At 63.2% G+C, this 15,951-nt stretch overlaps 1 protein-coding gene across 3 annotated transcripts in view; it reads left to right on the top strand.

Annotated features, from left to right (window-relative positions):
* The window catches only part of PRR5 (proline rich 5), a 51,662-nt gene that overhangs the window by 20,876 nt on the left and 14,835 nt on the right, over positions 1 to 15,951 (top strand). For 2 of the 3 annotated variants that reach the window (XM_079936665.1, XM_079936663.1), the window contains exons 1-2: positions 4,747 to 5,380; positions 15,170 to 15,250. In XM_079936665.1, the coding sequence (XP_079792791.1) occupies positions 5,244 to 5,380; positions 15,170 to 15,250 (218 nt within the window). In that variant the 5' untranslated portion in view covers positions 4,747 to 5,243. Of the gene's footprint in view, positions 1 to 4,746; positions 5,381 to 15,169; positions 15,251 to 15,951 lie in introns of those variants that run through there. The other variant, XM_079936664.1, reaches the window with a different exon arrangement.

Genomic DNA, 15,951 nt, shown 5'->3' with positions numbered 1-15,951 from the left:
ACCCACCCCAGGAGTGGGATCCAGAGTGAAAGGAAAGGGGAGTGTTCTGAGAGCAGAGGACAGAGACCACTAGTGTGGGGAAGGGGCTCCAGGAGGGGTCCTGGTGGCCGTGGGGTGGGAGTCGGGGCTCAGCTGGTAGAGAGAATACTTGAGGGGACCATGAACATGTCAGGAGGTGTCGGATGACAGAGCTAGGATGGGACGGCGAGCTCACCCCATGACGGCAGAGACCCTGTCTTTCCTGTCCCCTGCTGTATTCCCGACACCGAGAACAGCGCCAGGCATGTAGTAGGTTCTCGGCGTTTATTAAAGCACTGGGGAGGTGGGCTTCGTCCCCCAGCAGCACAGTGTCCCCACTCCCGCACTTTCTAGCTGACAGCTCGAGCAGGTAGCTTAACCCCACTCAGCTTCACTGTCCCCATCTGTGAAATCGGGGTGATAACGGTTGGCACTGGCTCTGAAGCCACTGGAAGGGACTTTTCCTCCGGAGCACCGTGAGGGTAGGACCCACCCACCTTTGGTGTTGGTGCCCCCAACCCAGGCTTGGCACGGGGAGCATCTATAAGTCCCCCCAGTCACGAAATGCCACACATGTTGCTTCTGGTGGGCCGACGCCCATCCAGCCTTGGAGGAGGACCGGCCGTGCAGCCTTGGGACGGAACCGGCGCGTTGCAAAGCGTTCGGAGATGACCAGGCTGGAGTCACCGAGGGTGACGTGGGCTTAGCCCTGACTCAGGAAGCTCCTTCTGCAGTGCGACCGTCACAGTCGGCAGTAAGCAAGCCCTTGGCGTGCACCCCACGACTACGTGAATGGTCTCGTCCCACCTCGGCCCATCGTGGGGCAGGTGTGTCCCCATCCCTGTCCATCCCAGAGAAGGGAGGGATGGGCCGAGCACTCCCCGCATGGCTCCCTGCGCCCGGCATATTGCCAAGCCCTTGCCTGGGTGTCCAGGCCCTGGGGGTCCCCAACCAGCAGGAGGGACTTTCCCAGGCAGCTGTGGGGAGCACCAGCCTTCGCCACCAGGGGGCGCACGTGCCCCTCAGAGTGGGCAGGCCTGGGGCGGGCAGGGAGCGGCCGGCTGAAGTCAGCACCCGAGAGAGGGACAAGAAGGTGACAGAGCTGGCGGCTGTCTCTTCCCCGCTCGTGTCCTCACCCCGGTGGCCTAGAGGTCTGAAGGCCTGGGTTCCAGAGCTGCACGGACTTACGGCAGTCCTGTCCCCAGGCGTCAGGCCGTCCATCCGTGACGTGAGGGGCTGAGCCAGGCTCAGGGGTTTGCAGACCCCACGGAATCACGCAAGAGTCCCCGAGGTGCTCCTGAGAAATCCCAGGTCCCACTCCCAAAGGTCCTGACTGGGGTTTTGTCCCAGCCCCAGGGGACTTCCTGATGCAAAGTCCCAGTGCCTTGAGCCCATCCTAAAGGTCACTGCCAGCCCTAGAGCGGTGCCCGTGAAGACAAAACCTCTGGCCAGCTCCTCAGCACAGTCATACCTCAGGGACCAAAGACACCTAGGTCACCATCTCCTGCCACATCTACGGGGAGCACGTGGCCTCTGAAAGGCTTTATGGGGTCTCATTTCCCCTGTCCCTCAACCCTCAACCCCATGCATCTTACAGATGGGCAGACCGAGGCCCTAGAGGTCATTTGACTTGGTGGCAGGGCCAGTGGACCCCAGTTCTGGCCCCCCAACCGAGGGCTCCCTCTCCCAGCAGAAGGAAGAGCCCTGCGGGGGGCGGTCCCGCTTAGTGACCAGGGTCCTGTACCAGCTCCCGACACCCCACTGGTCGGGGAGGGGTTGGAATGAAGTTTGGATCCTGAAGGAGAGGACATGGTTGATGCTGTCAGGCCTGGCACGGTTCTCGGGGCAGGGTTACTCTGGCAGCTTTGGGGGTGCATGATGGGTACCCCCGTCTCCCATTCCCTTGAATGGAGGGCATTTCCCATCCCTGAGTGCCAGACACACATGGGCCCAGCGCAGCATCCCCCCTCCCCCGTACGGTTGCTCAATCCCCAACCCCTCATCTGGCCTGGAAGGCTCTGTAAGTGAGTGGAGGGCCCGTGCCTGCCTGCGGGGCAGCAGCTCAGCCAGAGCGGTCACGTGGGGCCTCAGGCCCCGGAGGCCTGGTCATCTGATGCTTCCCAGGAAGCCAGAAATCAGGGTTTCTATGTCAGCCTCTCCATTGTAAAACCTTGGCTGCATGCAGTTGGGGTTTTTTGTTTTCTTTCCCCGCACTGCCGGCTGCGCGGAACACGTTTAAGGGCTGGACTTGGCCATCGGCCACCCAGTTGCCCCTGCTTTGGGGGGTGGGAGGGTTTGTCTCCTCCTGGCCTCGGCCTCAGATTCTGGCCCTGGGGGCTGGCTGCTCCCCTGGCTGTCCAGCCCCCTTCCCCGCCCCGTGCCCCTCCCTGCCTGTCGCCAGCCCAAACACAGGGCGGCGGCACCTTTGCCTGGGTCTCCACTACACCCCCAGTACTGGGCTGTTGGGTGCAGACGGATCTTACAGAAGTCTGCGGCGGGCTTCAGGGGGCAGCTAAAGCGGATTCCTTAGCACTGGGTGTGCATGGCTTTTAAATCCCTCAGCCGTCCCCACCTCTGGCATTTCTTGCTGGCCTCTTCTCCCAGCCCCTCCTCTTCTTGTCTTCTCCTGCCCTCCCACCGTGGGCTGCCCTTACCACGCACCTCCATTTTTCCCTCGATTCCCCATCCAGAGCAGTCCAGCCTCCCTCCGCACTCAGCTGGCCGCTCCGGCCAGCAAGGGCCTCCCGGTGGTTGAGTGTTTCGCGCCCGAGGGTGCCAAGCAAACGCAGCCAGCCCCTCCCCCGCGAGTCTGCCTCCAGTTCGGGAAACCATCCTTCATCCCGTCCACCCGGGGTCTGAGCCAGTCCCGGGGGTTCTCTGCTGCATTTGCACCAGAGGCAGTTACAGTGGTTCTATCTCTGTCCAGTGTGGTACCTTTTACAAAGCATTGAATCCCTTCCTGCCTGTGAGACAGATGCTTATCCGTCCATTTGACCAAATATTTACTGCGTGTCTACTGCATGCTGGGCTCAGGAATGTAGTGGTGAACCAGTTAGTACAGTCCCAGCCCTCCTGGCTAAAGGCATCGCATGGAAAACTCACCAGATGACCAGAGGGCAACCCTTGAGCCTAACCCAGGGTGAAGGCGGTCAGAAGGGGGAGCCAGGAGAGGCAGGGAAGGCCCTCCAAGCTCTGCTCTGGACTCCAGGCTCTGGACCTGATTCTCGGGGCAGTGGGAACACACAGGAGCTCTAAGCCCAGGGGCGTGTGAGTGTGCACTCCAGCCACCACCCAGAGGATGGGCTTGTCCGGTGACCTGTGTGGCCCCGGGGAGAGAGGTCAGGGAGTGTCTGTTGTCCTGGCCTGGGAAGGTGACAGTGGAAGTGGAAGGAGTAGACGGGGTCCACAGAAGTTTCTAAAAGGGCGAGAAACCACCAGGGGCTTCACTGAGAGTTCAGTCCTTCCTGGTCTGTCACTCACACCGGGTCACGCAGGTCTCGGCCTTGGGGATTATGGGTTCTGGGGGAGTCAAAGGTCTCTGTTCCCTCGATTTGGAGCTCAGGGTCAGGGGAGTTGCCGGGCATGACTCTGCCCCCCTAGGATGATGGTAATGTCTGGCACGCAGTAGGTGCTCGGAAAATGCTGGTTGATTTCACTGGACGTCTCCTCACCAGGGTCTCATACACCTTATATGAGGTTCTCCTGGTTCCTGGAGCCACAAAACAGGCTCATTGGCTGCTCGGCCTGGCCTTGGCAACCCACCCTGCCTGGGGCATTCAGCAGAAAGAGCCCCAGCCGGGGGGCCTGAGGCAGGCCCCCTGCACCACCTCCTCCACACCGAGGAGCAGATCCCTGTCTCTGAGTGGGGACGATAACGTCGACCTATGCCGTGTCAGACTGAACTAGCAAGCCCCACGAGGCCCGGGGGGCAGGTGCTTTGATTCTGCCCTTGGGGAGGAGCATCTCACTCACACACCCTGGCATGGAGGACCCCGGGAACCCAGTGGCCTCTGGGCCTCCGTTCCCTCTTCTGTACAGCATGGTTGGGGGGCCTCTGAGCACACGTCCCATGCTGAGGTTCTAGGATTGGCCCCTCCTCTCCCCCTCTGATTCACGCAGGAAGCATTTATAGGAAGACATGAGGCCCGTGCTCTGGTGACACAGGCATTGCTTCAGGAAAGAAATGAAGGAAGTAGGGGAGGGCGGCAACACTGTCTTGCTCTGTCTGATGGAGGGGGTAGGGGGGAGGGAGCCCCACGGGGAACCCGGAAGCTGGAGGAGTCCCCTGCCGTGTGCTCAGGAGGCCTGAGTTAGGCCCAGCCTTGCCATTGGTCGATTGCATGACGTTGGGCACGTTCTTTCACCCTCTGAGCTTCAGTTTCCTCGACTGGAAAATGGGCTGAAGACCTCGACCCAGTCTTCATGATAACCACGGAGGAGTCTGTGTCCACGTGGCGGGGTCCTGAGGGATCTGTGTGGGCACAGCCTTTGTGGGGAGGGATGGCAAGAAGGGGAAAGATAACCACTGCACTAGGGGTCTGGGAGCGGGCGCGAAGCTGAGCACCGTGTGGGTGTGGCCGCAGGAGCCGGCGCTGGGTGGGTGCTTGGGGTTGGATTGTGCGGTCGTCCGTGTTGATTTCCTGTGGGCACTGGTGGCCCTTGGAAGGACAGAGGGGGCCAGAGTGCGACCCCAGGAGGGCGGACTCGGGTTGCCTGGGGGAGGGGCGGGGCGAGTGGGATGCGGCGGCCGAGGCCGCGGAGGCCCCGGCCCCGCCCCCAGCTCGTGGCCCCGCCCCCAGCTCGTGGCCCCGCCCAGCTTGGTCCCGCCTCTGCGCACGCCCTCTTTCTTGAGGCCCCGCCTCGGCTCCGCCCCTCTCCTGCTCCGCCCCCGGGGCCTACCATGCTCCGCCTCCAGCCCTGAACCCCGCCTCCAGCCCTGAACCCCGCCCCCGGGCCCGTTTAGCGCCGAGTCCGCGCTACTGGCAGCGCTCTGGGAGCTCCACGTTGCGGCCGCTCCGAGCAATGATTAACCTGGCGGGGCGGCCGGCGCGGGGCCCGGGGCGGAGGCGTGGGGCCGGGGCGGGACCCTGGAGGGCCGCTCGGCTTCCTGCTTTTGCCCAAGTCTCCTCGTAGAGGGCGCCGCAACGGCCGGGGCCCGCGGCGCGGCGTGGCGCAGGGCGAGGTGCCGGGCGCGCGTGGGCGCGGAGCCTGTCGCCGGGGTCACCATGAGGACTCTCCGCAGGTTGAAGTTCATGAGTTCGCCCAGCCTCAGTGACCTGGGCAAGAGAGAGCCGGCCGCCGCCGCCGCGGACGAGCGGGGCACGCAGCAGCGCCGGGCCTGCGCCAACGCCACCTGGAACAGGTAAGGCCGCGCCCTCCCGGCCGGCCCGCGGGCCGCTGGCCCCGGGTGCCAGAGCCAGGGAAGGGGGAGCCCTGGAGCAGGTCCGCGGGCGAGGGCCGGCCCCCAGCGAGGAACTGTGCTGGGGGGCAGCGCGGCACTTTACAGTTTGTAGAGAACTTGCTCCGCCGGAGTTGTGCGGACGGGAAGGGAAGTTTAGTGCAACGTGTTTCTAGAACGGAGGGACGAGACCGCAGACCCGGGGCTGGTCCCAACGCGCCCAGCTGGTGGGTGGTGGGGTGGGCCTGGATCCCGAGAGCCAGCCTCCCCCGCCCTCCCCCCGGGGTCTTCCCACGTCTTCGCTCCAGTGCTCATGGCAACCTGGGAGGTAAATAGAGCAGGAAGTATTTATCCCATTTCGCAGATAAACCTCGCGGGCGCAGTCGGTGGGTTGCCGCTGCGCTTCCTGTTCTGCGTTTAGGTCCCTTTGGTCGGCAGTGGGCGGGTGGCTTTCCCTTGAGCGGCCCCCTGCCCTCCCAGCTGTCAGCAGGGGTGCAGCAGCTGCCCGGCATTCTTTAGACGACCTTCCCCCCGCGGGCCCTTCCCAGACAAGCAGGGGCGTGGGAAGTCCCACCACTCCCTCCCACTTGGTTTGAAGAGCAAGGCTGGGATCTCCGGAAAAGAGACGATTTATTTAGTGGGATTCCCCACCGTGTTTGCTCATGAGCCCTTTTCAACAATAGATATTTCCACCAAAGGGAAAATGGGAGGGCAGGAGAAGAGAGTAGGGCAGGCTATCCAGGGGGCTGTGCCCCCGTCACCGCACACACCCGGCAGTGAAACCCTGCCAGATGCTCCACCGTCTGTGGTCTTGGCCATCGGAAAACCAGCTGTCAGTGTGGACACTCATTTATTCTGTCCATCAGTCGTTTCATGAGCGTCATGGTGGGCACAGGGCTTCCGGCCCGAGACCCTCCTCTGTGCACTAGGCAGGACGCCGTCGTCCAGTCGCGTGCTTGTCTTCTGCCCCCTGCCAAGTTGCGAATTGCTTGAGTGCTGGGACGAGCCTGCCTCAGTTTCCCTATCGGTCAGCGGGCGTACACATTCCTTCTTACAGGACCGGTGTGGGGACAGAGAAGGAAGGACTCTCGCTGGGTAATATCATCAGCTCAGTGACTGCACACTGCCTTCAGAGGCGTTTCCTCCTCTCGCAGAATTGCGGAGAGAAGCGGTCTCCCTCCTCGTTTCTCTGCCGTGGTTTAGCGCAAGGAGCCAAACAGACTTAGTTCAAATCCCAGCTCTGCCTCTTCCCTGCTGCGTGTGCTTGAGCAAGCTGTTTAGCCTCCCTGGTCCTTAATTTCCTTTTCTGTAAAATGGGCCATTGTGGGGATTAAATGTGAAGATCTGTATTGAAGTCCTCAGCACGTGCCTGGCACGTGGTAGGGCCTCCGTAACTTATATTTCAAGCTCCAACTCGTGCTGGGGACAAACTCGTGTCAGGGAGGGCCTGTAGGGACAGGGTTTGGGGGGGCCCTCAGGCGTCTGCTGGTCCCTGAGCTTTCACCACCAGCAGCTTTCTCCTGCTGAGGGGTTCTCCAGGCAGAGGTGGGGGCACCCTGGGGTAGGCTCGGAGTCTTCTGGAGCTCAGGGAGGTGCCTGTAGGGAGAGGCCGCCTGGGTCCCCCCCGCTGCTTCTCACTTAAAGGAACTTTCAAACTTCAGTGCCATCCTGTGCCTCGGCCGGGCAGACTGCAGGGCAGCGGCCCGGCCCACAGCCGGCGTCTCTAAGGCCCCGAGCCGCCCAGCCCTTGGACCCACGAGCCCCGCTTGCCATGCGGCACTCCTGCGTGCCGGGCCCCTTCACGGCCCTTGGTGCCCTTCGTAGCCCAGGGAGGGAGTTATGACTACCACGCCCCATATAGAGGTGCAGAGGGGGACGCAGAGAGGACCAGGAAGCCTGCCCGTGTGGACGCCGCAGAGCGGAGCCACCGCTCTCCCTGGGCAGAGGGGGCCCTGAGCCAGGGAGGGGCAGTGCCTTCCCCGCCAGCGTTCCGCAGGTACCACGGGGAGGTCGGGGCCTCTTCTGGTCGCTGCCTAGCTGCCCAGCCCCGATCCTCGCAGTCCTCCCTGCCGGGGCCCCCCAGGACACAGCCTTGGGGGGCGGGACAGTACAGGTCCTGCCTTGCTAGGTTGTAGACTCCTTATTTTGAGTCCAAGATGAACCCCCTTTTTCCACGTGACCACGTTAGCTTCCCGGGGCAACCGTAACAAATTGTCACAAACTTGTAGCTTAAAACCACAGAGGTTCGTTCTCTCACAGCGCTGGAGGCCGGAAGCCCCACATCAGGGTGTCGCCAGGGCCTCGCTCCCTCTGGAGGTTCCAGGGAAGGCTCCTTCCTGCCTCTTCCAGCTCCCAGTGGCTCCTTGGCCTGTGGCTGCATCACCCCGTTCTCCGATTCTCTCTTCATCTGGCCACCTTCTCTGTGTCCAAACCTCCCTCTCCTTTCTCTTAGAAAGTCATTGGGCCCCCTAATGTAGCGGCCACCCCAAATCCAGGATGACTTGGTCTCAAGATTCTTAACTAATTACATCTGCAAAGACCCTGTTTCCACGTAAGCTCTGGGGTAGCAGGTGGACATGAATTTCTAGGGGACACTGTTCAACCCACTACAGTGGACCCTGGGTCCATCCCCTAAATTCCTTGTGCCTCTGTTTCCTCATCTGGACATGGGGCAAAATACATAGCTTGCTCCCGTGATAGTGGAATCCGTGCACTCACCTAGCCACTCGCTCATTCGTTCATTCATTCACTCTCCGGCACTGGTCCGAGCGGGTGGTGTTGAGCGCTGAGGGGAGGAGTAGCCGGGGGACCGCGGGTGCTGACCACACACAGAGGGGGCCCGGGCTCCCTTCCGCACGTGCGCAGGGCAGGTCTGAGTGCTGGGTGCCGGGCTGCCGGCCGGCTGGGCCACACTCACAAACCGGAAACTAGAACAGAACCGTCAGAAGCTGTTTCCTAAGCCCCTGCTGCTGCTTTACGGGGCGGGTTTGCCCCCTGTGCCCGGCCCAGGGCACTGCAGGGGAGGGCACAGGGCTGGCTTAGAAGGCTAACCTGTCACTCCCACCTGGAGCCCCTGATCCCCTCCCTCCCGAAGGGCCCGGGCATGGCATGTTGTGTCCCTGTCTGTCCCTGTGTTGGCCCCAGTTAGCTCCTCGCCGGGTGTGCACCCCACGCGTGTGCAAGGCCCCCAGCTGCACGAAGGTCACTGAGCTGAGGGGCCCGCTGGGGGGCGGGCAGGAGTCCCATGTACCCGCGTTTGGGCCAGAGGGTGTACACCATTATGGAGCCCTACTCCTTGCCAGGCCTGGATCTGCCCGAATGCCTGGGGCTTGGTGAGCCTGGCGCCCACCCGCCTTCTGGCTGTGAGAGCAGAGGCCCTGCGCAGGTGGAGCGCACGCCCTCTCGTTCCCACGGGACCACCTCCGAGGCTGGGCTGATGGTCCTTAGCATCCAGATAGAGAAACTGAGGCCAGAGAAGGAGAGGGACTTGGCCAAGAGCCCCTGCTCACGTTGAGTCTGAACCCTGGCCTGACCTGAAGCCGCTGCCCAGGGACACGTGTGAGTTGGTGTCTGCTGGGGCCGGGCGAGGCGGGGGTTGGTGGTGAGAGCCCGAGGTGCAGCCCTCCCTCCTCATCTGCTCGTCCCTGGTCCTGGACGGGGCCACTGCTGGCCAAAGCCCACAGGGCGTCCTGCACCGGGCCTGTGATTGCTCTATCCCCTGGACGGCGGTGCCCACCAACCCTGACCTGTGCCGGGCCCTGTCCCAACCCCAGGCGTGGAGAAGCTGCTTTCATCCCTGCAACGGCCTTCAAGGTGGGACTTGTTGCCCCCATCTTGCAGATGGGGATACTGAGGTCCAGAGGTGTGGGCACTGCCCAGGTCTAAGTCCAGAGCTTCTGCCACCGCCTCATGGGGTCTCAGGGGCCGGAGGAGGTTGGCTGAAGCCCTCAGGGTGACCGGTTGGTTGGGAGTTGGGGGGTGGAGGCCAGTGGGGGGCCGGTGCTTGGCTTCCCGGCCAACCCTCACGGACAACTTGCTCTGAGTCGGGCCTGGGTCCTGAGCCCCCTGCCGCTCTGAGGCGGTCTGGGAGTGGCCAGCAGAGTCACGGCCCTCGAAGATGTCTGGGAATCTGTGAATACGTTCCCTTACACGGCAAGAGGGACTTGTCAGATGTAATTAAGTAAATGACCCTCAGATGGGGAGATGGTCCAGGTGGACCCAGTGTCACCACAAGGGTGCTAATGGGAGGGAGGCCCAGGGGTCAGAGTTCAAGAAGGAGACGCGAGGATGGGAACCGAGAGGCTGAGGACACCGCACTGCTGGCTGTAAGGATGGAGGGAGGAGTCCTGACCGAGCTGGGAGAGGCCGGGAAGCAGACTCTCGCCCGGAGCGTGAAGGAGCCGCACCTTGATTCCAGCCCTGTGACACTGACACAGCTTCCGGCTGCAGAGCTGTCAAAAGCCAGCCTTTGGCTGCCTTGCAGCCGCTGTGTGGGGGCCTTGGTTACAGCAGCCAGAGGACACTCGTGTGCTGGGCTTCCCTCCCTCCCCGCCCTGCGCCCTGGGCCCTCACTTCTCCCAGCAGTCGGGGCTCAGGGCCATCGGCCCCCAGCCCAGCGTCCAGAACCTGCCCTCCAGCTGGACGGGTGGGACTGTGCGGCCAGGCAGCCATGGGGGCGGCGTGGGCACCCTGCTGTCCCCCTGCAGCCTGTCGGGACGGGGGGTCAGCGCAGTCAGGCGTCTGCCTCCCTGGGCAGGTGGGGCTCTGGAGAAAAGCTCTGAGTTCTTGCCTGGAGCCCAGGGAGGAGCAGGGCTGGGAACTGGGGGCCGTGTAAGCCAGGGCCAGGGCACTGAAAGCAGGGTGAGCGTGGGAACGGCCCGCAGGCCTGAGAGTGGTGCCCTCAGTACCCGCATCTGCCAGAGGGTCACCTTGAGGCCCGGAGGGGGTCGGATTGGGTTCCGAGTTGCCTGCCTCCCCTGTGCCTTCACTGGGCGTGAAGAGGAGGCCTGTGGGTGCTTCCCCCGGGGCGACCGGGGCAGAGCGAAGCAGGGCTTCCTCTCTCAGGGCTGGCCTTGGGCCCCTGGGATAATGATGAGGATGTTGGAGGCCCCGGGCCCGAGTTGCACTTCTGTCTGGGGGGATACGTCACATGAGGGCCTCTCCTCTGCCCACCCCACCTCCCCTCTCTCCGGCGGCTCACAGCAGGGCTTTTTATCGACCCAAGGGTTGATCACCCTTGGATGGACAGGGCAGAGGGGGGACTAGAGCCTGGGCTGTCCGGGGCGGGAGCCCAGGCGGGCACACCGGTGGAGCCCAGCGCCTCCGCCCACCCTCGCCCACCCGCGCCCACAGGCCAGCTCCTGAGAAAGAGCCAGGCCTCGACAGCAGGGGGAGGGGCTCGAGGAAGCGCTAACCCCTCTCGGGGTCCGGGTCGCCCTTCTGGGGACACCAAGTGAGAGGGTGAGGCGGGCACCTGGCGGAGGCCTGCCCCCCTCTCTGATTTCTGAGGCTCCAGAGGCAGCGCCAGAGCAGGGTGGGGCCTGAGAAAGGGCAGAGCTCCACCTCCAGGCCTCTCCGCCTCTCCGAGGGTTCCCGGAGGTGTGTTGTCTGTCCCCCCAGAGGCCAGGCTTCGGGGTCCCCCACGCACTCTCTGCCGGACCTTCCTGTGTGGGCAGGTGGGCAACACTGAGACCGGTGACGGTGGGCCAGGGACCCGCCCCGCTGGGGTCCCACCGGCTCGCAGTACCACACCGGCCCCAGCCGAGCCGGGGCTGCTACAGGCGGGTCCCCCCAGAGGCCTCACCATCAGCCCTTCCCCCCCAAGCCTGACCACAGGGCCCCCGGCCCCCCTGGTGGCAGCAGGCCTTGGCACCGTCCTGCATGCCGTGGGTCCCCACTAAGGGTTCTGGCATCTCCCCTCAGCCCGTGCTCAGGTGACAGATGCTGAGACTTGTCACTGCCCTCCTGTCTCCCTACATGGGCAGAGCGACAGGCCCGGAGAGAGGAGGTGATGGGTCAGCTGCTGCTCGGCCCTCACCCAGAAGTGCCCCGGAGCGCCTGCCGTTTCCAGGGGGCTGCTCCCAGTGCCCCCAGCTGGGCCTCGGTGTGGGAGGCCCCGGGCCGGAGTTTCACTTCTGTCTGGGGGGATAAGTCACATGAGGGCCTCTCCTCTCCCCACCCCTCCTCCTCTCTCTCCCACGGCTCACAGCAGGGCTTTGTTATTGACCCAACTTGGACTTTGGAAAGAAGGCTGCAGAGAAACGGGAAGGAGCGGGGCCTTGCCTGTCCACCAAGCCCAGGTTGAGCAGCTGTGGGGGGCAGGAGGACGGTGGGCCCCGGGCTCCCTTCTGGCCCTGCCGGGCGTCGAGCTGTGTGACTCTGGGCCGTCCGCTGGCTTCTCTGAGCCTCAGTGTTTCCTTCTGCAGCCTGGGCTGTCACAGTCCCCACCTCATGGTGTGGTTAGAAGGAGATGGAGGAACCCCGGGGCAGATGGCTGGGCCGTGGGATGCTTCCGGGGGCACATATCCTGCCCCCCCGCAGTCACTGCTGATGATGCCGTGGCACACGGAACCCCACAAGGGCTGCGATTGAGTCCCATTGTATGGAGGGGGAAGCTGAGGCACTCACGGTCCAGTCTCCAGAGGCGGGCAGCAGGGAAGCCCAGAGCTGGGATTCAACCCCAGGCCCGCACCTGAACGAGCCTCGGGGCTGGAGGTGGGAAAGGCAGGGGCAGGGTCCACCAGGGTGGAGGCCGGGCTGGGTGGGGGTGTGGATAGGAGAACTCAAGGGTGACCCTAGGGCTGGCCGGGGCGCTGCTCAGATACACGTAGGGTGGTGCGAGACCCGGGCTGGGGGGAGCCAGGCCTAAGTGGTAAACCAAATAGACCTCCCCTCCCCGCGAAGGAGCTGGGATCAAATGCTGTCTGCACACAGGTGTGAGCAGGGAGGGACCTGACGTCACAGTGAGCCTCAGGGAGCGGGAACAGCAAGGATGATGGCCCTGAGGCAGGAGGAGGCCAGCACTGCTCAGACCCAGGGGTGGGCGGTTCAAGTGACACAGATGGCGATGGGCCCCTGAGGGCCTCGGGGAAAGACTTGTCCAAAGAGCCTTAACCCAAGGCTCTTGGGTTAAGGTGCCTCCGGGCCGGGGACCAGAGTGGGCTGCGCTCCCTCCGGAAGGCTTACAGGAGGGAGGAGGGAGGAGGGACTTGGAAAGGCTGGTGAGAAGAGCAGGGCCAGGCCTGGGAGGCTGACGAGGGTCCCCCACGCTGTCCCCTCGGCCTGGTGGAGACCTGGTGGAGACCTGGTCCCCAGGGAGGACTTGGCAAGGCCCCTCTGAGCCTCAGGAGGGGCCGGGCCCCCGGGGCCATGCTCAGGACGCCCCATTTGCCAGCTCCCAGGCTCCTGCAGGTTTGGGAGGGTCTGACCTCTGCCCCCAGCAGCCCCCAGGCTGGGCACGAGTCCGCATCTGTTAGGATTTCAGGGTGGCAGCCATTAGACTTCCCGTCAGACTGTAAATGGGGAACAGCCTTACTGTAGCTGTTCGCCAGAGCCCACCAGGCACTTTTTTTTTTTTTTTTTTTTTTTTTGTGGTACGCGGGCCTCTCACTGTTGTGGCCTCTCCCGTTGCGGAGCACAGGCTCCGGACGCGCAGGCTCAGTGGCCATGGCTCACGGGCCCAGCCGCTCCGCGGCATGTGGGATCTTCCCGGACCGGGGCACGAACCCGCATCTCCTGCATCGGCAGGCGGACTCTCAACCACTGCGCCACCAGGGAAGCCCTCACCAGGCACTTCTGACAGAGCCGAGCACAGCCCCGGCCGTGACCACACCAAGGCTCGGCGCCGGCCGGGCTTTCGTCCTGACAGCAACCTGGGGGCGGGCACATTCGCGGCCTCCGTTTCACAGGCGGGAAACAGAAGTTAGAGGGCATGTGTGCCTGGACATGCGAATAAGCAACATTTCAACACCAGGTGCCTGTGTAGTCAGGCGTCGTCGGGTCAGGTGACAAGGCCTCTGGCCTGGCCTGGTCGGGACCAGCTGTGGACCCCTGGGGCGCGTCCCTGCACTGCTCAGAGCTGCCTTCACCCACCTGGGGTGCGGGGCCCTGCCCCTGCCCTGCCCCTTCCAGGGTGCGGAACTGGAAGCCCTGCCCACACCTGGCTCCGTGGGGAGAGGGGGCAGCGGTTGGGTGAGCTCTGTGGCCTCCCAGAGCTTGGTCCCTCTGAGCCTCAGTTTCCTCATCTGCAAAGTGGGCGGCCAGTCCACATTGCTGGGAAGGGTGGAGCTGGTGAGAGCAGACAGGGGCAGCAGGAGCTTGGGGGCCCCCACCCACTCCATGATGTGAACGGCAGCACGTGTCCCCTGTCCCTGTCCATCAGAATCACACAGCTCGTCTGCAGTGGTGAGTTTAGAGCAGCAAACCAGTCCTGAGTGGAGGGCGGTGGAGCCCCCCAGACCTGGTGCTCCCCCTTGGGAGCTTATGGCCGGTGGTGAGGGCTAACATGAAAGTAAATCGGCAGAGTGCCGGGACCTACGTCTGCACGGGGAAGGGAGGCGGTCAGGAGGGCTTCTGGAGGCAGTGGCCTCTGAGCCAGGGCTCCAGTATGAATAGCTCCTTGCCTAGTAGATAGCATAAAGCCCCCCCGCCCCAGGTAGGAAGGGCAGTGGGTACAGAGACCCTGAGCTGAGGCTCCCCTGGCGGCTCCAGTACTCTGTGAGCATTGGGTGCCCGAGAATGCGGGGAGGGGCCATTCCAGACGAGCCTTGAATGCCACATTCAGGCCTTGGGCTGTACCTGCAGGGCCCAGGGCAGGGGGCACTGAGTGCATGAGGAGGTGCCTGTGCGATCAGAGGCCAGGCGAGCATGGAGGAGAGAGAAGCGTGCAGCAGAGATCTAGCGGGTAGAGATTGTTGGGGCTTCAGGGTCTGTAGGACCTGGAGGGCCAGGGAGAGTCAGGGTGCATTTCACCAGATAACTACCAGGCTGCTCCTTTGAGCCAGGTGAGAGCACACAGTCATAGACGGCACAGGGCCCTGTGCGCCGAGGTTTATAGATGGCCGTGGGAACCAATCAGTCAAACGAGTCCCAGATAAACATGTAGGTGCACACTGACAAGTGCTGTAAACGCTGTGACCTCTTGTGACCTGAAGGAAGGATCCACGTAGACAGGCGTGGGGGGTGAGGGTGGGGACCAAGCAGAAGAAAGGACATGTGCAAAGGTCCTGTGGTGAGGGCAGCTTCCCCAGTGGGGCCAGGTGCAGATAACACAGGTACCCAGTTCAGTGAGGCAGGCGCTGGCTCACAGGCACCTGGAAGCACAGGGTGAGAAAGCCAGTTGGACTTGGTTATGTTTGGGGGTGCGAGAGACCATCAGAGGGTGTCCCCTAGTTTCCAGCCTGGAGGCAGAGGGTTCAAGAACATGGGAAGGGAGGCAGAGTGTGTGGAAGGTAACCCAGTGACAGCCTGGAGAGGTGACCGGTGGCAGGCCTGGGGCTCCAGGGAAGCTGGGGCTGGGAGCCCAGGATCTGGCGCTCAAGATGGGAATTGAGGCTCTGGGGCGGATGGGGTCCGATGGGGCGGCCAGTCCCTGTGCTCCAGGCCTGCCTTCGAAGCGAAAGGACTGGCGCCCTGCTTCTGACCGGGCCCCTTCTGTTCCTCGAGGAGAGCAGGAGGGGCTCAGTGGGAGAGGGAAGGAGGGGAGGAGTCTTAGGGCCTCTGGACAGCAGCGCTCTTCTTCCGTCCCCCACGCAGCATCCACAACGGGGTGATTGCCGTCTTCCAGCGCAAGGGGCTGCCCGACCAGGAGCTTTTCAGCCTCAACGAGGGCGTCCGGTGAGTGGTCGTTTGTCCCATCCAGGCCTGGGTCTGTAAGTGGTGGGAGGGCTGTGCCAGGTGGGAGGCCTGCCCCCCCCACCCCGTGGGTCCACCAGCCTCAGGTTCTGCCTTTGGAGCCCAGGTGGGCGGTGACCACCACGTGGACCTTGACCCCAGGCCCTGTCCTGTGGCCTTCACCCCCACCCTCCTGAAGACTCCTTTTCAGGGGAAACAGGGAGGGACTGGGACAGTGGCTCAAGATAACGCCCACATGCCCCGCTGGTGTTAAGCATCACAAAGCGTATTTGTTCTGTTAAAAGAGGAAGGACTGGAACTTCACTGGTGGCACAGTGGTTAAGAATCCGCCTGCCAACGCAGGGGACACGGGTTCGAGCCCTGGCCCGGGGAAGATCCCACGTGCCACGGAGCAACTAAGGCCGTGCGCCACAACTACTGAGCCTGCGCTCTAGAGCCCACGAGCCACAACTGCTGAGTCCGTGAGCCACGACTACTGAAGCCCACGCACCTAGAGCCCGTGCTTCTCAACAAGAGAAGCCACCGCAATGAGAAGCCCGTGCACCGCATCAAAGAGTAGCTCCCACTCGCCACAACTAGAGAAAGCCCGCGCGCAGCAACGAAGACCCAACGCAGCCAAAAATAAATAAAGTTAAAAAAAAAAAAAAAGAGGAAGGACCCACCTGCCTAATGATGGGAGTGTT

Source organism: Stenella coeruleoalba, assembly GCF_951394435.1.
Source record: "Stenella coeruleoalba genome assembly, chromosome: 11".
In the NCBI taxonomy this organism is placed as follows: domain Eukaryota; kingdom Metazoa; phylum Chordata; class Mammalia; order Artiodactyla; family Delphinidae; genus Stenella; species Stenella coeruleoalba.
This window is presented reverse-complemented; position numbering and strand designations above follow the sequence as displayed.